The sequence below is a fragment of the Dendrobates tinctorius genome, unplaced genomic scaffold, assembly GCF_039654945.1.
Source record: "Dendrobates tinctorius isolate UK_male_01 unplaced genomic scaffold, ASM3965494v1 ptg000007l, whole genome shotgun sequence".
NCBI classification, from domain to species: domain Eukaryota; kingdom Metazoa; phylum Chordata; class Amphibia; order Anura; family Dendrobatidae; genus Dendrobates; species Dendrobates tinctorius.
In genome coordinates this window covers 12,985,931-13,007,374 of record NW_027361675.1, presented here as the reverse complement: position 1 = coordinate 13,007,374, position 21,444 = coordinate 12,985,931, and the positions used below count along the sequence as shown (strand labels likewise).

The 21,444-nt window shown below is 43.3% G+C and overlaps 1 protein-coding gene across 5 annotated transcripts in view; it reads right to left on the bottom strand.

The window, feature by feature from the left end:
• Positions 1–21,444, bottom strand: part of INPP5B (inositol polyphosphate-5-phosphatase B) — a 123,158-nt gene that overhangs the window by 27,756 nt on the left and 73,958 nt on the right. For all 5 annotated transcript variants that reach the window (XM_073572039.1, XM_073572045.1, XM_073572025.1 and 2 more), the window contains 3 exons: positions 4,040–4,175; positions 3,377–3,487; positions 231–396 (listed from right to left, as the gene is read on the bottom strand). In XM_073572039.1, coding sequence (XP_073428140.1) covers positions 231–396; positions 3,377–3,487; positions 4,040–4,175 — 413 coding nt within the window. The remainder of the gene's footprint in view (positions 1–230; positions 397–3,376; positions 3,488–4,039; positions 4,176–21,444) is intronic.

Genomic DNA, 21,444 nt, shown 5'->3' with positions numbered 1-21,444 from the left:
TCATCGAATATGTCTTGTGTGAGTGGGGGGGGTCTTTAGTCTTTTTTTTTTTTCTTTCTTAAAATGGCAGCTTTAATCATTGTGAAAATGTAGATACAATACCATACTTTAATTCCATTGCCAAATTAAAGGGTTTCTCAATAAATCTAACACAATTCCTACATATAGATTAACTTGTGGGAACACAGTGAACCCCGGGAGTGTGGGCACACAATAGAAAGTGCACATACCTGGGGTCAGAAATCCTTTGCTTGGATTCGCTCGGAGCCATTGCTTACTGTACGACCGTTCATCCAGCTTACTTATGAATTCATACTGACATGCCACCTGCCCATCATTATGAATGGTAAATGTCTGGACTTGTAGCTGCATGTACTTCACATCCTTAAAGGAGAACTGTGGAATAGATGACACATCAGAATGCTGAGCTTCCTTTATCGGTAAGGCTCATCTATCGTTCCATTGTATGTGTGGACATGATATAGAAAACAAAGAAAACTTATGAAACAAGTCTGCCATCACGTTATGAACAACAACTTTGATATGACGTGATGGGCAGCCATCCTTAGCATCAATTAGTATTCTGCATCTAAAGCACTAAACAAACATTTCAAAAATCTATAAGTGGATAACCCCTTTAAATGCACACATGCCCCAAGTAAAATCAGAAAAGCTTAAATCGCACCTTCTTCATCAGCGCCATAACAGCAATGCTGGCACCGAGTCTCCTAGTGCTCGTGTGACATGGGCTGTGGTGCTCACGTCACATAATCAGTGGAAGCTGATCGGCTGATGCTCATTAATATTTCGTCAGATCAGACGTCTACTCTGATGAAATAGTAAAGGAGACCCTGTGCAGACATTGCTGGAATGGCACCAGTGTGGGAGGAAAGAAGAACAAGCTTTTATTTTCCTCCGGGAACTCGGGCATTTAACAAGAAGCTGTCCAAGTAGTGGACAATCCTTTTAAAACTTGACCTGAAAAAGTCAAATTGTGTCCATTGTATTAGCTGTAGTAGAAGTGTAAGCATATGTACATATGTATATGTCATTCATGCTAGCCGTGGCACGGTATGTACAAAGCCATGTAAGGTGTGTGACCATGTTAATGTCTTCCAACCTCAGCAAGATTTATTTTTTTTCTATTCCAGTTTGTCATCCCTGCATTCCAAGAGCCATGACCTTTTGTCATTGTGCTATGCTGCAATCAGACAACTAGTATTGTAATTCTCAACATAACAGGCAGGCTGCACTTTAGATCTGCTCCTTGCCCATGAAGTACATGTCTGTTATACACTGCGTGCAGAATTATTGGGCAAGCGAGTGTTCTGACCATATCATTTTTATGTACTGTAGATTTTCCAACTCCAAGCTGAACAAACTTGAATGCTTATTAGGTGAAGCAGATCAGGTGCTGTCTATTTGTGTAATGAGGAGGAAGGCCTATGGATATCAGCACCCTTTACCAAGGTGTGCAGAATTATTAGGTAACTTGTTTTCTTCAGGAAAAATGAGCCCAATAAGAGATTTAATTGTCTCTGAAAAATAAAAAAATAATACAAGTTTTTCAGAGGAATACAGCACTCTTGAAATTGCTAAGATTTTTATTATGCTTATATAGTGTCATCATATTCCATAGTACATAATACAGACATTATAAATCGCTGTCTCCATTGGGGCCTACAATCTAAATTCCCTATCAGTATGTATATAGAGAGTGTGGGGAAAAAAACGGAGAAAACCCACGCTCTCCCAGGGAGAACATACAAACTTCTTGCAGATGCTGTCCATGGTGGGATTTGAACCAATGACCCCAGCGCAACAGTGCAAACCACTGAGCCTCCACGCTGCCCTAAGATATTGGGGTGTGATCACAGAAGCATCAAAAGTTTTGTTACAACTGGGTCGCAAAATAATATGCATCTATCTTTCTCAACATTAACTGCCAAAGACTTCAGAAGAATTAAATGTGGAGCAACAAGAAACATCATCATATTTCAGAGCTGCAACTTCCCTTGAGAGCACAGAAGAAGTCCAAGGACTTCAGTGGTCAGAGACATGGCCAAGGTAAGGAAGGCTGAAATCTGACCATCACTGATCAAACACAGACGTTGAAACATCAAGACTGGGCCAACAAATATCTCAAGACATTAAGGACAGATGAGAAGATAGTGACTCTTGATGGACCAGAAGGATGGGGCCATGGTTGGATTAGTAACAGACACAGACCTCTACTTCGACTCAAATATGCGCATGCTGAAGGTGGGGTACTGCTATGGGCTGGTATTATTCAAGATGAGCTATTTCAACCTTTACAGGTTGAAGATGGCCTCAAAATCAACTCCCAAACCTACTGCCGGTTTTTAGAAAATACTTTCTTCCGTTAGTGGTACAGGAAAAAGTTTGCATCTTTCAAGAAAGCCACAATTTTTATGTAGAACAATGCTCCATCACGTGCATTGAAGTCTCCACTGCTTGGCTATTTCTTGGCCCAGTCTTGATCAGTGGTGGTCGGGTTTCAGCCTTCCTTACCTCCCACGTGGCTGAGCACTGATCACCTTGTACTTCCGGGCTCTCCAGGGAGGTTGCAGTTCAGAAATATGACAACACTGGAGAATAATAGGTTCCTAGTCATTTCACGCTTGATTCTTCTCAAATCTTTTGCCGTTAACGTGGATCTTTTCTTTTCAACATTTTTTTTGCAACTTGTTGACTATTTGAAACAAAACTTCTGACAAATCTGTGATCACACCTCAATATCTTAGCAGTTTCATGAGTGCTGCATCCCTCTGTAAGACTTAACATTTTTTTACTTTTCAGAGTCAGTTAAAACTCCTCTTTGGCCCATGTTGTCTGAGGAAAACAAGCTGCCTAATAATTATGCACACTTTAAACCTTGCCCTCCTTCATTACAAAAATAAACATCACATGATCTGCTTCATCCAATAAGCATTCAAGTTTAGACAGTTTAGAGAAAGGAAATCTGCATTAAAAATTATTGTATGGTCAGAACACTCACTAGCCTAATAATTCTTTACACAGAGTATACTGATCTAGTGAGTGCAAACTGCGGGGGTCATTGATAATGCCAATAGTAGTCATTTAACCCTTTGACTGCTGCAGTCAATAACAACCAACGCTTCTCAGAGGGTCCCTCTGTAGTCTCGTTGCTCTGCTCCCCCCAAATCCCACCACAAACACTTCCTTGTTCCCCACACGAGATTTGCCACAGCATTTAGTGTGCAAACAACGGCAGCGTTGTCTCTAGCTTTCTGCATTTTTTTGTAACCAAATCCAAAACAAAACTGCCAAAATTCTAAAAATTCCAACACATATAAAAGAAAACAAACCACCATATTGCTCTTGACTAATATACCTCTCGCTGAGATAAAGTAGCTGAAGGAATGCAGTCATTTTCCATCTTGTCTAAAGAACGGACAATTTCTTCAAACGTTTTTCTATATAGCTCTTCATTAACCACTTTTACCTGTACAGATAAAAGATCATAAATATATTGGGTTGATCTACTATTAAATCGGTAAAAGAACATTATAAATAAAGAAAAAATAAATCTCTAATGATGCCATTGTGTTTTTGGACTATTCTATTAAAATTACCTATTTGACATTTTTAGCACGTTCATAGAATTCGACAAGTATCCCATAGGTAGAATTCACAACTCTGCTTGTCTACTTCTGTAACTCCATTAGATTTCAACAGAGCGAGAGAACCATGGTTCTCCATTCATATCTTGCTTATATGCTCAGACATTCATGACATCAGTGGGAGACTGTATGTTGACACTTTCAATGGTCCTTAAACTGAAGTCACATAGTTGATGGTTGACCATCTGGCCTCCAGACTAAGCACTGTACCTCTCGCCTTAGGCAGTGGTCACAGCCGTTGGACGCAGACACCTGACAGTAATGGTATATCACACATGAACCAACCCTTTTAACTCTATGAAGATTTTGGCAAATGTTGGAATTCCACAGAGGTTAATGGGATCTGGCACACTACACAAATCATGAATACTCACCCCAATTTTAAAAACAGAGTTGACTGGTTTATGGTCACTGGTCTTTAGACACATGACACTTTGATAATCCAGCTGTGTCACATGTTTGCCTTTCCAGAGAATACGATCACACCAGGCAGGCGCACGGCATTTTTCACTACCAATAAAAAAAATGGAGCATCATATTGACATCATTAAAACCGTTACAATCACAGGACAACCAAAAATACAGTATTAGGAGTGTAAGGCGGAAAGAAAATACAAACAAACAACATAAACCTGGTATGGGTCTGACTTCTGGATTCCCAACCGATCCTGAGAAAGTAAAGCAAAACTGGTTGCTATTTAAAGACTGGGTCACAGGGGTCATTGTGCATCAAAACTGTGAATAAAGCACAGTGGGGTTCATGCAGCTGGTTAGGATGTTCGGCTATCTGCTATTGATATGTCAAGACTTTTGGTGGAAAATCTGTCACCACCTTTCTGTTGCCTTGAAGCTACTGACAGCTATGCTTACTACAGGCATATATAGAAGACACTGACCTGAAATCAGCATGTCTGTTACTATCACAAGGTCACCATGAAGGTGTTTTTCAGCCGAAAGTCCTGAAATATCAATAACATATGGAATCACATCCTGACCAATGGGAGGGACGCATTGGCCCATACAATGTTTCATTCGGACGTCCATGTTCTAACCATATATTTTAAGTACGTTTTTTCTTTTTTCACAGAGAGAACATCTACACATTATAATCTACTTTGCTGTTCAAATGTCTTTATGGCCACAAAATAAATCATGGAGACATGTCATTTTTTGATGCAATACACTGATCAGAATTACCCACACAAGTCTATGGGTCTGTAAAAAATCAAGGACTGCAAATACCGTCACATGTGTGCTGTCAGTTTTGAACATTGCATGTTTTAGAAGAAGCTTTGCAATTCACTGTACTTTTACTTCCTCATATAAAGAAAATGGAGCACAGATTTTAAAAATTGACACAATGAGGGGCACAGATGCACGTAGAGGAGCTTCGAAATAACCAGCCCTAAATCCAATACAATCCATGGAAGAGACACCCTGCAGGCAATTCCAAGAGGCAAAAACAGTACCCAGGCATCCTGAGGAGCATTTTGAGCCCTATTTTCCAGATATGCTAGGTAATAATAAGATGAGGCCTACTATGTGGCCGGCGGTACCCTGCCGCAACCTAGTGCCCAGTGACATCGTCCCTGCTATCCTTTGAAGCCTCAGAGAGGGTGTGGAGGCTTCGGGACTATTAGAGACTCGGCACTCTGCTTGGAAAGATTTTCTGACTCCCAGCCACCTGAGGGTTCCAGACACGTCCCCTGCATGTAGAAAGTGAAAAGAACTGGGAGCGCAGGTGGTCTTCTCTTCCATCCTCCCAGTGGATGGCCATGGAACAAGGAGGTGGAATAAGATTCTGCAGGTGAACAACTGGCTACGTCGATGGTGCCGTCAGCAACGATTTGGATTTCTGGATCACGGAGTGAACTACTTATACGATGGACTACTTGCTAGAGATGGGGTGCACCTTACGAAGACTGGAAAGCAGGTATTTGGAAGTTGCCTTGCTACACTTGTAAGGAGAGCTTTAAACTAGAACAACACGGGAAGGGAAGCAAAAGACCAGAAAAAGCAATACACCTGACAAATGCTATTGAGAACTCTGCTATTAGAAGTGAAAAGGAAGAACAAAGACAAAAGAATCTAATTAATAAAAATATTGGAGAAAGAGAAACCAATGACAAACTATAATGTTTCTATACTAATGCACAAAGCATGGGCAACAAACAAGGAGAATTGGAACTACTAACACAGGAAAAGAAATATGATGTCATTGGAATCACTGAAACTTGGTGGGACAATACACATGATTGGAATACAAGACTAGAAGGATACAACTTATTTGCAAGAAACAGACTTGATAAACGAGGAGGGGGTGTTGCATTGTATGTTAGAAACGCGTATATCTGCACAGAGATTGAAGCTTCAGAGACTGGGAGTTCTGTGGAAACTGTTTGGGTAAGAATACAAGGACAGAACAATGGAAAGGACACCATTGTAGGCATTTACTACAGGCCGCCTGTGCAAGCTAAAGATATGGATGAACTCTTTATGCATCAAATGGCCAAGTTCTCCAAAAAATATGACATAGTTGTCATGGGAGATTTCAACTATCCAGACATTTGTTGGGAATCTCTCTCAGGCAAAACTAACAGGTCAAGGAAATTCTTATCCTCTCTTGCTGACAACTTTATCTTCCAAAAGGTAGGGGAGAAAACAAGGGGAACTGCTACCTTGGATCTAATCCTTATAAACAGGGAGGAAATGGTTGAGGAGGTAAAAGTGGCTGAGACCCTAGGAGGTAGCGACCATGCTATTTTAGAATTTTGGATAACTAGAGGCGGAAGACCTGTGAAGACTCAGACGTCAAGGTTAGATTTTAGAAAGGCAGATTTTAAGGGATTCAGAAAGAGAATTGGAGGGATCCAATGGCTGGATATCCTTAAAGACAAAAATGTCCAGGAAGGATGGGAAATCTTGAAAAATGAAATTCTCAAAGCACAGTTGTTAACAATTCCGAAAAGAGGGAAGAATAGGAAGCATTTAAGGAAACCAGGATGGATGAACACAGAACTTAAGCACATGCTAAAAAGGAAGAAAAAAATGTTTATAAAATGGAAAGAGGGAGGCATATCTAAAGAAGAATATAATGCTGTCTGCAGAACCTGCAGGGCACAAATCAGATTAGTAAAGCTGAAAATGAATTGAGGCTTGCAAGAGATGTCAAAAGCAATAATAAAGGATTTTGGGGATATGTCAAAAGTAAAAGAAAAGTCAAAGATGCTATAGGATTTTTACAGGATGAAAATGATGAAATGGTAAGACAGGATGTTGAGAAGGCTGAACTTTTAAATTCCTATTTTGCATCTGTTTTCTCTCAGAAAGGAAATGTAACATCAACTGTTATTCACTGTCCTATTAAGGGAATAGAAGAATCCAGGATATCTATAAACAGAAAGATAGTGAGGAAACACTTAGCTAACCTAAATGAATTCAAGCCTCCAGGTCCAGATGAATTACACCCCAGAGTACTGAAGGAGATAGCAGAAGAAATTTTTGAACCCCTCTCCATAATCTTTGAAAATTCTTGGAGAACAGGAGAAGTGCCAGAAGACTGGAGAAGTGCAAATGTTGTTCCTATCTTCAAAAAGGGGAAGAAGGTGGACCCAGGCAACTATAGGCCGGTGAGTCTGACTTCTATACCAGGAAAGATCTTTGAACAAATTATTAAACAACATGTATGTCAATACCTGGATAAGAATGAAGTGATTAAACAGAGTCAGCATGGGTTTGTAACTAATAAGTCATATCAGACTAACTTAATTTCCTTCTATGACGGAATCACTGATTGGGTGGATCAAGGAAATGCTGTAGATATAGTATATCTTGACTTCAGCAAAGCATTTGACAAAGTCTCTCATACAATCCTTATTGAAAAAATGACTAAGTATGGAATGGACAAGGCAACTGTTAGGTGGATTCATAACTGGCTTAGTGATCGGACCCAAAGAGTGGTCGTAAATGGCTGCACATCCAGTTGGAAGAATGCCTCAAGTGGGGTACCACAGGGCTCTGTCCTGGGCCCTGTATTGTTCAACATCTTTATCAACGATTTAGATGAAGGAATTGAGGGTAAACTGATTAAATTTGCTGATGACACAAAGCTAGGAGGGATAGCTAATACTAGAGAAGAGAGAGAGAGGATTCAAAAAGATTTAAATAAACTGGAGAAGTGGGCAGCAACTAACAGAATGGTTTTTAACAGGGAGAAATGCAAAGTACTACATCTGGGCAATAAAAATGAAAAAAGCATATATAGAATGGGAGGAATAGGGCTAAGTGACAGCACATGTGAAAAAGACTTGGGTATACTAATAGATCACAGACTGAATATGAGTCAACAGTGTGATGCAGCAGCAAAAAAGGCAAATGCAATTCTAGGATGTATTAACAGAAGCATACAGTCTAGATCACGTGAAGTCATTATTTCCCTCTACTCCTCTTTGGTCAGACCTCATTTGGAATATTGTGTCCAGTTTTGGGCACCACATTTTAAAAAAGACATCAACAAACTGGAGCAAGTTCAGAAAAGAGCGACCAGAATGGTGACCGGTCTGCAAACCCTGTCTTATGAGGAAAGGTTGCAGGATTTGGGAATGTTTAGTTTGCAAAAGAGAAGACTGAGAGGAGACTTAATAGCTGTCTACAAATATCTAAAGGGCTGTCACATTGTAGAAGGATCAACTTTATTCTCATTTGCAAAAGGAAAGACTAGAAGCAATGGGATGAAACTGAATGGGAGGAGACACAGATTAGATATTAGAAAAAATTTTTTGACAGTTAGAGTGATCAATGAGTGGAACAAGCTGCCACGAGAAGAGGTGAGTTCTCTTTCAATGGAAGTCTTCAAACAGAGGCTGGACAGACATCTGACAGGGATGATTTAGCGAATCCTGCTTTGAGCAGGGGGTTGGACCAGATGGCCCAGGAGGTCCCTTCCAACTATATGATTCTATGTACAATACAACAAGTTTCACTTGGCCATTACCAGCTAGCCACTGCCATCTTGTGGTCCGTCAGCTCTGCACTGTGTAAGAGCTCCTGCCTCTAGCTCTTACAAACTGGGAGATGCATCTTACTTCCTCTCCGGGTTCCTACATTGTCTCTCTGCCTCACTGCCTACCCGCCTTGGTCCCTCAGACCAATTCTGACTGCTGCCCTGGAGAGCGTAAACTTGTGAAAGATCTCTCTACGGGAGGGTAGTGTGTGTGGTTTCCTGCCATGAGAAGAGAGCTACTGTTACTTGGATTGAGCAGAGTGTTATCTTCTTGTAAAGTTGAAGGGACTTTCCATAAGCAAGTTCTCCCTTCAGAGAGGAAGAGGTCCAGAACTCTATTGCCACCTACTGGAAGTAGCAATTCTAAAAGGTAAAAAAGTAATATTGACCCTTTAATGAGGCTTGCCACGTAACTTAGGATAAAAGCCAAACCAGAATCTCAATTTGCAGACACTGTCTCGGGGTGCTGCCCCTCATCAGTGCAAACTGTGAAATTTGCTTTGGCTGGGTACATTTTCTCCATAGAACTCAATATAAATCAAACATTAGTGGTGCTTTATGCAACTGCAATCATCCATAGCTTGGTTACATTGCCCAAACAATATCGAGTGAAAACAAGTGTTAATAGTACTCTATGGTCCCAGATACCTGACATGGACATGCTCTTTTACATATACCCTAGGGGATGCCTGGAAAGCACCAAGATCACAGCATAAGATTTGCAACGCCAGTTTCACGCTCCAAAGGCGCCTAAAGCAACAACAACATGAGACGGTATTTTACACCTGCAATCCTCAAAGCATCCTGTCCTTCCACTAAAATGGCTCCGATGCCTAACCAGCCAGTGGGCTCACGTGAAGTACCCAAAGCGAACTCAAGGGACCTCCTGAAAAACTACAAGTATCACTTCCAGAGAGGATACCCCCTTCTCTTCTCCCTCTTCTTTGGACACTTATACCCATCCTGTTGATATAGAGGACATGGATAGATCACAGTCCATGCAGTCAAGACTGCTGCTGCATGAACCCTCTCTTACAACACTACACCCTCTCCACTGTACTCAAATCTCCAGGTGTTACGCGATCTCATACAAGCCTTGCCAACAAAACAAGACCTTGATTCCTTAGCCAAGAGAATTGAAGCCTCTCACAAACAGGCCATTGATTCCTTACAGTGTAACGGGGCCTGGGTGCCAGCTGTGATAAGGGGCTTTAACTCTTCAGCACCTGGGCACCCCGATACTACAACTATGGAGTTCTTCACCCACCTGCGGGACCGGAGCCTGATCAGGATACAGAGTCTCATGGGGATCCGAGCACAAACAAATGTCTGCAGAATCCTTGTTCTTTTTCTTTAAGGTTTTATTTGAACAGGTTCTAACAGCACAGTTACAGTCCTTCCATTCCAGTAACATGTAAACATGACATCTTCTGTACAGTACCTGGTCTGGCCCTGCCACTTCTTGTCCTGCACGTTCTCTGAGCCCAAGGCCTGCAGAATCCTCCTGTTAGCAGTCACTGGACGCTCCCCATCTATATTGCTCATCTTTGGCAAAAGAACCAGACTGCCGTTCGCAGCCTCAACTTGACCTTAGGTCCCTGACAGTGCCAGACTGTGTCCCCAGACTCCAACCCGAGATCCTCTTCCTGGCCTCTCCCAGACAGTGCTCCCCAGAAGCCAAACTTCAAACTTTCTTCAGACCACTGCACCTCGTCTTGCCTGTTCTCACACTCCACTGGGACTGTAACTCCAGTCTGCACTGCTGTTTGCTACTCACACACACTCTCTGACTAACTTTTTCTAGAACAATTCTGTCTCCTCTGGGTAACCCCTCCCACCAACAATCCCATTGGTACAGCTACTTAACTGTTTCTATTCTGGCTAAAACCAGCTAACTATTGCCAACCCAGCTAGCATCTAATCTCCCTAACTCTACAGTGCCCCCTTAAGGGCCTGTCACACTAAGCGATATCGCTAGCAATATCGCTATAATGTCACTGGTTTTGTGACGTTATAGCGATATTGCTAGCGATATCGCTATGTCTGATACTTACCTCCGACCGGCTCCCCCGCGGATTATCGCTGATCGCGTGAGCACGTCCTGGACCGTTTCTCGTCGTCAGCTTCCTGTGGCGTCGACGAGCGACGAGTGGACGCGGGCGGGAGGACGTCAGGATCGCATTGTTTGACAGGTAAGTAACGACCCCTGCTATGTCGCTGGTGAGATCTGCCTGTGTGGCAGCTCACTAGCGACCACTTAGCGATGCACCAGCGATCCTGACTGCATCATATCGCTGGTCGTGATCGCTGGTGCATCGCTAAGTGTGACAGTACCTTTAGTGTCCTAACTACATATCTATGCTGTCCCTACCTTACTATCGCATTACAATAACACATTATATATACACAGCAATTAAAGGGGAAGGCACAAAGCATATACAGCACCCCCTTTAAATACCTCCCTTCTTTAAACATGGTCGTCCCAGATCACAGCATCACGAAAGACTTATAAAACAAAACATAGCATTAGATACATAATATATATATATATATATACAGTGGTATTCTTGTCACAGGCTCCGTTCACTTTTGCCAGTCCTCCAGGACCCGGCTCCACTAGGTTGGAGCCCCGGAACAAGAGTTCAAGTTCTTTTTAATCAGGGTCCCGCAGACCCTAGTCACTCTGCTCCTGTTAGAAACAATTTTTTTTCCTGCAGCCACTCGGTCATTCCTGCTCCAGGTAGCCAGACACAGGACACAAGAAGGGCCACACAACAACTCCAGCTTTCATCCTGATCGGGAAGATCAGCCAAGAGTTCACACAGTCATTTTTCCATCCTGATCCAGAGGACCAGCTAACAGTTCACACAGACCTGAACCTCTCAGGCCATTTTCTTCACACAGGTCCGGAGGACCAATCATTGATGATTCACTCAGTCCTGTCCCTTTGGGTCATAAATGTTCCATACTGGTCCAGAGGACCACTCGATTATGATTTACTCAGTCCTGACCCTTCGGGTCCTTTTAGCACACATATGTTTCCCCCTCCCTTCTTTGAGAGCTCCAAGACTTTACGCAGTCCAATGTGAATAACCCTGTAAGGATTTTAGTCCCGCAATCAGCTGGGGAGGCGCAACATGTGCAACAAAACAGGGGAGGGGGAAAACCCAAAAATACCACATTCTCTTCATCGGCAGCCAGTCTGACTGCCTAATTTTCTTCTGCAACCGCGACCTCTGACCGCCTTCACATCCGGGCTCCTGCCCGCAAAACACAAACAGTCCGTAATTAAGCATTGATCCAGACGTCATCTGGACGACTTCCAGGGCTCCTGCCCTCAAGGACGCAGAACAGTCCCACAAGCTTCATCATCATTTTTTTTTCATACGTGCAACAGGCACAAATCCCTTTAAGGACCAGTGCACGTTACTGCTCCTCACCAGCATCATCAGCTTCAGGGCTCCTTGCTCGTGCTCCAGACATCTCTGACATCTTTCTGGCCACTGCATTCTCTGGTGCGTAAGAGCACACAGACATAGGCCTTATCAGTTCTCTAGGCCTCAGGTGCAGTGCTTCTCGCTCCTGGTCCCATCCCAGGAACGCCTGCAACTCTATCATCCACAACTTCTGCCACCGAGGCCGCCTGACTGAAGGATGGAAACAGGCCCACCATCTGCCGCGTGCAAGGCGAGGGCCCATGGAATGGGGGTCTGGCACGGCAGGATTGGCACACTGCAGCTGGGGGCCGGGGGTCGCGGGGTTGAGAGACACTCATCGGAGGTTCCAATGCTGCCGCTCCGTGATCACCAGTGACCTCCACCCACGTCTGCCATGGGCCGGAACTCTTCCTTCCGGTCGCCATCTTGGTCCTCCTATAATGGCGCCGTCCAGCCATACATGTGGGTTTCTTCTTTCTTGCCTTTCCTGGGCCGGGGTGGAGCCACATCCGGACGTTCCTCCTGCTCGCTTGGAATCAACTGTGGGAGGAAACTCTTCTTTCTTCGCCACGCCCACCGCGGGCGGGCACAGCTCACAAGGGGATGGGGCCGAGGAACAAGGCACCCTCCCCATCAGCCGGATTTTCGCGTCCAGACCATTTTTGGCGCCAAATTGGGCCCACGACGGGTGGAGCTATCGCTAGCCTCCGCACCATTTTCCACCCTGTTAGTACTCACGGCCGCCATCTTGACCATGCTGGGGTTTCCTCTGCTTTCTTTAGGCAACAGTCTGTTACCCTGCTCGCAGCGCCACTTTGTAACGGGGGCCCGGGTGCCAGCTGTGATGAGGGGCTCTAACTCTTTAGCACCTGGGCGCCCCGATACTACAACTTTGGAGTGTGTCTTGGTGTTGGTGCGGCATGTGTGCAATTCTTCACCCACCTGCGGGACCGGAGCCTGATCTGGGTACAGTGTCCCATGGGGATCCGAGCACAAACAAATGTCTGCAGAATCCTTGTTCTTTTTCTTTAAGGTTTTATTTGAAACAGGTTCTAGCAGCACAGTTACAGTCCTTCCATTCCAGTAAAATACAAACATGACATCTTCTGTACAGTCCCTGGTCTGGCCCTGCCACTTCTTGTCCTGCACGTTCTCTGAGCCCAAGGCCTGCAGAATCCTCCTGTTAACAGTCATTGGACGCTCCCCGTCTACATTGCCCATCTTTGGCAAAAGAACCAGACTGCCGTTCACAGCCTCAACTGGACCTTAGGTCCCTCTGACAGTGCCAGACGGTGTCCCAGACTCCAACCCGAGATCCTCTTCCTGGCCTCTCCCAGACAGTGCTCCCCAGAAGCCAAACTTCAAACTTTCTTCAGACCACTGCACCTCGTCTTGCCTGTTCTCACACTCCAGTGGGACTGTAACTCCAGCCTCCTCTACTGTTTGCTGCTCACACACACTCTCTGACTAACTTTTTCTAGAACAATTCTGTCTCCTCTGGGTAACTCCTCCCACCAACAATCCCATTGGTACAGCTACTTAACTGTTTCTATTCTGGCTAAAACCAGCTAACTATTGCTATCCTATCTAGCATCTAATCTCCCTAACTCTACAGTGCCCCCTTAGTGTCCTAACTACATAGCTATGCTGTCCCTACCTTACTATCGCATTATAATAACACACATTATATATATATATATATACATACAGACACACACACACATACATACACACACATACATATACACACACACACACACACACACACACACACACACACACACACACACACACACACACACAGCAATTAAAGGGGAAAGCACAAAGCACATACAGCACTCCATTTACAACAGGAGGACATTAACCTTCCTTCTTCTAAGATCACTATCTCCAAGAGCCGCTACTGTGCAAGCACGGGCAGGGCGGCGCCATTTTGGAGGAGGTGATTTTTTTTCTTCGCCAGCAAGAGGACACCGCCGGCGCAATAGCAGCAAGCGGATCTCTATACACACCGATAGCTGCTACTGTGCAGGCGCGGCTAGCGCCATTTTCAAATTTACTTTTTTCTTTTTCTTCGCTCAATTAAATAAGCAAAAGGGATCAAGTGCACAGTAAACATGCAAACACCTGGCAACTGCCTGCCGAAGCATTTTTTGTCTTTCTTCAGTATGTTAGATATTCATTATGTAAACTAGGGGGCAGGTCAGTGAGGGATCAGTGACCTATCAGCAGTCTGCATTATGAATAGCTAAATCGGAGCACCACATGAAGACCCCCCCCCCACAGTCCACGCTGGGGCACGAGCATATCATTAACTGAAAACAAAGATTAAATAACAACCATAAGATGGATTTCATCAACCAAAGTATCATTTTATTCAGTATATCGGCGCCGACCTGATACTGTCTGTATGTTACTATGCACAATCCTGCTGACAGGTTCCATTTAAGCTCTTCCCTGATGTCTCTGGCAATACCATTTAAATGAGGCGTCACCTACAACCAATTCTGGCATATATTCGTGATACTGGCACTTCCTAAAGATGGAGACATGCTCTCTATACCCAACTGGCTCTCTATGCAAGGATATCATCTCCAGACGCAATGCTCACAAAGCCGTAGCTGCTCTTATCACCCGCCAGGACCGTGTTCAAGTTGCATCTGACTTCCTTTCAAATTGGCAGGATCTCCCGATGACCACCCCCCCGGTCATCACTACTCATATATCTTACACACTCTAGGTTTGAAGACCCTACAGAGTACAGCAAGTTGGAGTATCCTTTTCCCTGATCACTACTGCCCAGTGGACTGGTATGAAGGAGCATTGACCGCTATACTTTTTATTACTGGCAGACATACTAGCAGACATTAGTTCTAGCCAGATTCTCCTCTGAGGAAAAAGAGCATGATGGGGGTTTTAGGTTGGTATGGGCTCTCTGATTGCCTGAAATGTGGTTATAATTGATCACATTTCCTTGACTCTGGGGGTATGTGCTGTTTATTTGCCATCTGTTATTTTGCATACCTAAAGTAGGTATATAATAGCACTATTAATAGTTTAAGATGGTGCATCTCCCCCATCCTTTAATGGGTGATTCCTATGCTGGCCGGGGGATGTTGTTTTCTCATTTACTAGGTGTCTAGTGTTCCGCGGTACTCTGCTCCATGGTCCCCCCCCCCACCCCCAAAAGTTTGGGGGCTACTATGGATTTTTCCCTGAGCAATTAGCGTTGCTTTGATCTTCTTTGGTCTTTTCGGTTTACTTTCTGCTCTATTATTTTGACTAGGTTGTCTTTCACCTTTCTTTTCACTTCCTAATCTTACTGTTCTGCCATCTCCACAACCCCTAAGAATGTAGTCAGACCATAATCCTGAACTAACAGTGAGCTCCTCAAATGTTAAAGGTCTACACAGTCGTGAGAAACTGTCTATACTCCTTCATGTCCTTTATATAAGAAGGTTGGACTTTGCCTTAGTGCAGGAATCTCCGCTCCTTTTTCCAGGGGACTCCTTATAAGCTCATATATCAGTTATAAATAAGAAAGGGAAAGATCCATCCCAATGTGCAAGCTACAGCCCTAGCTCACTCCCTTAAGGTAGATATTAACCAGGACCGTTATCCACTCTATTTGGGAACCCTGGGCTCCCCACTGAATTGCAGCATCCAGCTTCTATAATCCCTTCTGCCATACAGGGATCTATTCCACGTATTAGGGATGTGACTAGTTGTACGGGCATTTTGTCCTTAGAAGACATTTTGGGAGATAGGAGGCGGGCGCCGGGGCATTGGCTACAAGTTTAACAGCTACAGAGTTACATTAGGTCTTTGGCTTTGGGGGGGGACATGCCACATGTCCACCTCTTTTCAGTGGCTGTGTTCCCTGCCACAGGGACCGGCTCATGCGGTCTCTTTGATATACGGTATAATAGTGTCCGGGGGGATGGGCCTCTTAGATGTACGGTTCAATGGCAAAAGGAATTGAACAGGGAAATCACATCTGAAATGTGGACCAAGGCATTCGCCTCTGCGCACAGGCTGTTGGTGTCCCGCAGGATCTAGGAGTTGAACTATAAAATATTGACACAATGGTAAAGAACATCTGTTAAGTTGCACAAGATGTGTCCGACGGTTTCGGACTTGTGTTGGAGGTGTAATGGGGCAGTGGGATCCATGTTACATATATGGTGGAGCTGTCGGGGTGTCAGACCTCTGTGGAATGAAATATTTGCGCTATATAATTATATTGCTAACAAGTGTGGGTGACCCCAGAGATAGCATTGTTATCTATTTTTCCAGGCTCCTTATACAAAAAGAGTGTGTTGCCATATTTCATGACTGCCATGCGTCAATTTATATCCAGGCTTTGGAGGTCTTCGGTTGTGTCGGGGCAGATCGATTGGGTGGAGGCGGTAGATGTTCTGTGTCGGTTGGAGGAGATGAGGGCTTTCGATGACAGGTCCGGGTACCAGCTGGTTTGTGGTGTGGCATCCGTGGATTCAATTCAAAGAGTCACGACACTTTCAGTCCTGGCTAATGCAAGGTGCGCTACCTCGCCCCCCATAGCAAATGGCCCTTTGGTGCGGGGCTTTTGACATCCTACTAATATTCTTGTCTTGTTTCTTCTTTCTTTCTCCCTATTCTTATTTCCTCTTACGTTTTCCTTTTTTATCTTCTCTTCTTTTACTTAACTAAACCTTTCTCCCTCTCCCCTTGATATACATTCATACGAGATATGTATGATGATTTAATGGGATGGGTCAACCTTCAGAGGGATGATGCTGCAGATGATGGGAGGAGGGTTGAATGCTGTCATTTTTATTACTGTGTGCTAAAGTTGTAATGTTTGATAATAAATATATATATATTGTGAGGTGCCAAGGGGAGAGGTACTAGAAAACAGGTATGTTTCTCCCCGTTTCATTTCATATGTCTCCCTGTACTGATGATGAAGCCAGTTTATTTCACTGCAATCCAGTCCTGGTTTCCTTAGTGATCAGCATGGAAAGGACTGGTAGTTCCCCCTCCACTAATTCAATCCAGGTTTTGGTTTCCTGACTGGTCCAGCTGATATAATCAGGAGGAGCTGGAATCTCTCAGTCTATCCTCTGCTGAGCTGGGAGCTGACACAGTAAGATAACATGGACTTGTTTGCCGTTATATAGGTTTATTTTGTAGTTAGCCTGCTATTGTTAGTTAGTGGCCAGATGGCCTTAGACGTTTTATTTCATGTTTGGCATGTGTAACATTGGATAACAAGTGTGCACAATAAATATGCCGTGTCCATATTGCTAGTCTGCTGAAGTGACTTCATAAAATTTCAAAATAAATTTCCAGTCCATCCTACTCTTATCTACAGACAGATAGGGTAAACTGGTCCTTCATGAATGAGACATTCTGTGGCTTAGGTGCCTAAAATGCTGCATTGGATCTCCATATACAAAAATCCAACTGCCAGTGTAAGGTTATCACAGAAGTTTGTTATATGTAATGGTACACATCAAGGGTGTCTGCCATTTCCTTTAATTTTTAGGCTGGGTTCACACGTAGCAGAACTCCCGTGGAAGTTACCGCAAGAATTCCAGAATTCCATTCCGCGGGAAAATTGCATTTTAAATTCCCTCGATTTTCCAACGGAAAAACTAGTGATTTGCAAGCGTAATTAGCTTGCAGAATGCTAGCGTTTTCAAAGCGATCTGTAGCATCGCTTGGAGAACTGATTCACAGGTTGGTCACACTTGTCTAACATAGTGTTTGACGAGCGTGACCAACTTTTTACTATTGAGGCTGCCTATGCAGCATCAGTAGTAAAAAGATCTATTGCTAAAAATAATAATAAAAAAAAAAAAAAATCGGGTTATATTCACCTTCCCATGTCCCGCGCAGCGTCCCCAGGCCTCGACGATGCTCCGGCAGGTCGCGTTCCCAGTGATGCATTGCGGCAATGACCTTTGATGACATCGCGGTCTCGCGAGACAGCTACAGTATCGTGAGACAGCGACGTCAGCAAAGGTCATTATCGCAATACATTACTGGAAACGGGACCTGCCGCATGTATCGCTGAAGCCTGGGGACGCTGCATGGGACATCAGAAGGTGAATATAACTCAATTTTTTTTTTATTTTAATTCTAATTTTTACAGGGATATGGGACCCAGAGCACAGTCTGTTCCACATGCGGAAAGTAAGCAGAACAATGCATTCCTATGTGGGTGGAATTGCCGCGATTACACAAAACAATGAGCATGCTGCGTATTTTTCCATGACGCGATTCCACCGGGGGAAAATCCGCAGCATTAGCACAGCATTGCGGAATCCCATAGGATTGTATGGGGTGCTTTTTTTTGCGTTTTCGCAGCAAAATTGCGCGTTAAAAACATGCGAAAAAACCGCGACATGTGAACACAGCCTTATACTTACACTGGAGCCCTTCCTCAGGAGTATCAAGTCTAGTACGAACATTATGGGCTCTTGTAGTTGCGGCTCTCCTTACAATATTTCTGCATATGATCTGCTTTTCTTTATTACGAACCTGTTCATCTCACTTAATTTTAATGTTAGATAGGCTATTGTATAAGCAGCATCTTGCCATCAAGTTTTTAACTTCTCTAAGTCAGAGTCCCTGAATATTGACACTTCTTCCTCCATTCTAATGCCCTTGAAAGATGCCATTAGGTTTAAAAGTGCCAACTCCCCAATTATTTTATAGTCATTAACAAGAAACTTAACTTCCGAAAACTAATCCAATCAGTACAAGAGAACTGCTTAAGATGGACGAGGAACGCTTTTACCTGGTTTGGTAAAAGCACAATCTTTAAAATGAACATTCACCTTGAGATCTGGTACGTTATACAGGCTATCCCGAATGAGGTTCCCTCGTCTTTCTTCAGGAGTCTTGCAGTGGTCCAATTTAAGTTCAAAAGGTCTGTTAAACCTCCACGTACCAGAAGAGCGATTTTATAAGACATCAGAGGGTATAGCTTTGCCCAATTTCAAATCTTATTACATAGCTATCCACCTCGCTTGGGTCGCAACTGAGCGAAGCTTTACAAATATCCCTCTTTAAGCAACTCCTTGGCAGGACTTGTCTCTGGTTAAATCACACAAAACACATCCCACTATCAGGGCAACCCTTGTCTTGTTGCATCAATCCTGCAGTCTGTTCCTATATCATACTGCAATCCTCCTCCATGTATCCCATGTTGGGTAATCTGCTGTTCCCTCCCCAGTTTGGAGGACAATGTTTTCCGCACCCGGCTAAACAATAGCTGCTTCAAAGTGTCTCAATTTGGAGCTGGGCGTGTCTGACTCTCAAAGGAAGACCTTCTCGTCATCACTATTCCTACTACCCTGGGAACTTGAAGAGTTGGTCAGCTTCGAAGAACATGGCAGGGCTTGGAAGGAAAGGAGTGCAATTTTATCATGAATAAATTGCAAATGCCAGATCACATTTTGAAGAGCCACTGACATGCCAAAATACACTTCTTGAGGAATTCATCTAGTGGAGTAGTGAGAATTTTTAACCCTCATGGGATTCACATAATTGTATAACACTTAACGGAGTCATTGGTAAATTACCATTTTTTCCACTAAAATGTTGCTTTGGCCCCAAGTTTTCAAAAGGGATAATAGGAGAAAAGGAACAGTACAATTTATTACGCAATTTCTCCCAAATATGCCAATACCGCATACGTGGTCAAAAACTACTTTTGAGGCACAATGCAAAGCTCAGAAGGGAAGAGGCACCATATTGGAGCTAAAATTTTACTGGAATGGTTTGAGGGTGCCATGCTACATGAGCCCCTGGAGGTTACAGACAGAACCCCTCCATAAGTGCTCAAAGTTTTCAAATTACATCTCTCAATGACTTCATGTAGGGGTGCAGTGATTATATTGACGTCACAGGTATGTCACAGAATTTTATACCATTGGGCAGCGAATTACATTTTTACTCCAAAGATGTTTTTTTAACCGCAGCTTTTACATTTTCGCAAGGAGAAATAGGCAAAAACAACACACAAATTTTTCCCACAATTTCTGCTGAAAGTGGCAATTTCCCATATTTGGCTGTACAGTACTGATTAGCCATACGGCGAGACTCAGAAGGGAAGGAGTGCCATTTGACTCTCGGAAGACCAAATCATAGAAGAGTTTGCAGACTCCATATACATATCCCCCAAGTGCCAGAAGAGCAGAATCCCACCTCAATCATGAAGGATGCCAGGTCACCTGAAACGCGTAGATATTGTATAGCAAGTAAACTGTACTGCTGACTAGCTGTTTTATCATCATCTATCAAGCACTTTCGTGAATAAGTCTGTTTACAGTTCGTTGACCTGGATTTCCACTTTCCACATATACTGGAAGACTGTCAATTACTAGCTGCATTTGTAAATGGCGCCATTCTGGAGTACATATAACTTCTAAATTTAAAACTAAACATGCAAATTCACTTTTTTTGTTCAATTTTACACCATTCACTGTGCATTATAAATAATGTGTTCCTTTTTCTTTGGGTCAATCTAGTCATGAGGATTGCAAACGATTTATAGATTCTTGCACATTTTATGGGATAAACATTTTTACTAATTTGCAGCATTCCAAGACCTACACCTTGTATGAGGGTTATTTTTTAAATGTGGACAATTTATTTTTATACACTTTTCAGCAGAGTTGCAGGGTGAAATTTTCATAGACTGTTGTAATTGCAGGTCATGGAGATTACGCAATCAATGGCATATAAATATACATGGATATGAGTCACTTTGGTTGTATAAGCAGCATGATACGCATTTAAAGAGATCCGTGAGAACGATACCTCGCAGCTCAGTTGAAATTTATGCGCATATTTTTTAAAAGCTTAATGCAAAATTAAAACTACCGTATATCACTTTTCTCCCTCCTTATATGTACTGTAACAATAACAAATTGGTGACTTAACCGGAATAGTGATAAATTGATTAAAAACAAACAAACATTCAATTGGAAAGTTACACCATGATAAGCAACTTCAATACCCATTGTATTTACTTCCTCAACCTGGACAGACTAAACAATGGCCATTGAGTGCAAATTATAAAGAGAAATTCCCGCCGTGCTTTCCATAGCTGGAGTAAATCATTTCTACAATTAGAATTGAAGTAGAAGAATCATAATGGATACATATTAAAAGAGTTTAAAAAGGAGATGTCCACCATTTCAAAACCCCTGCCTAATCAAGTACAGTGCCCCATAGAAAATAAAAATGATCTACCCCCTGTAGTTCAACGTATACAGATAACTATATGCTACTGGTTTAAAGTAAGGGCCCCGTCACACATAGCGATCTCACTAGTGAGATCGCT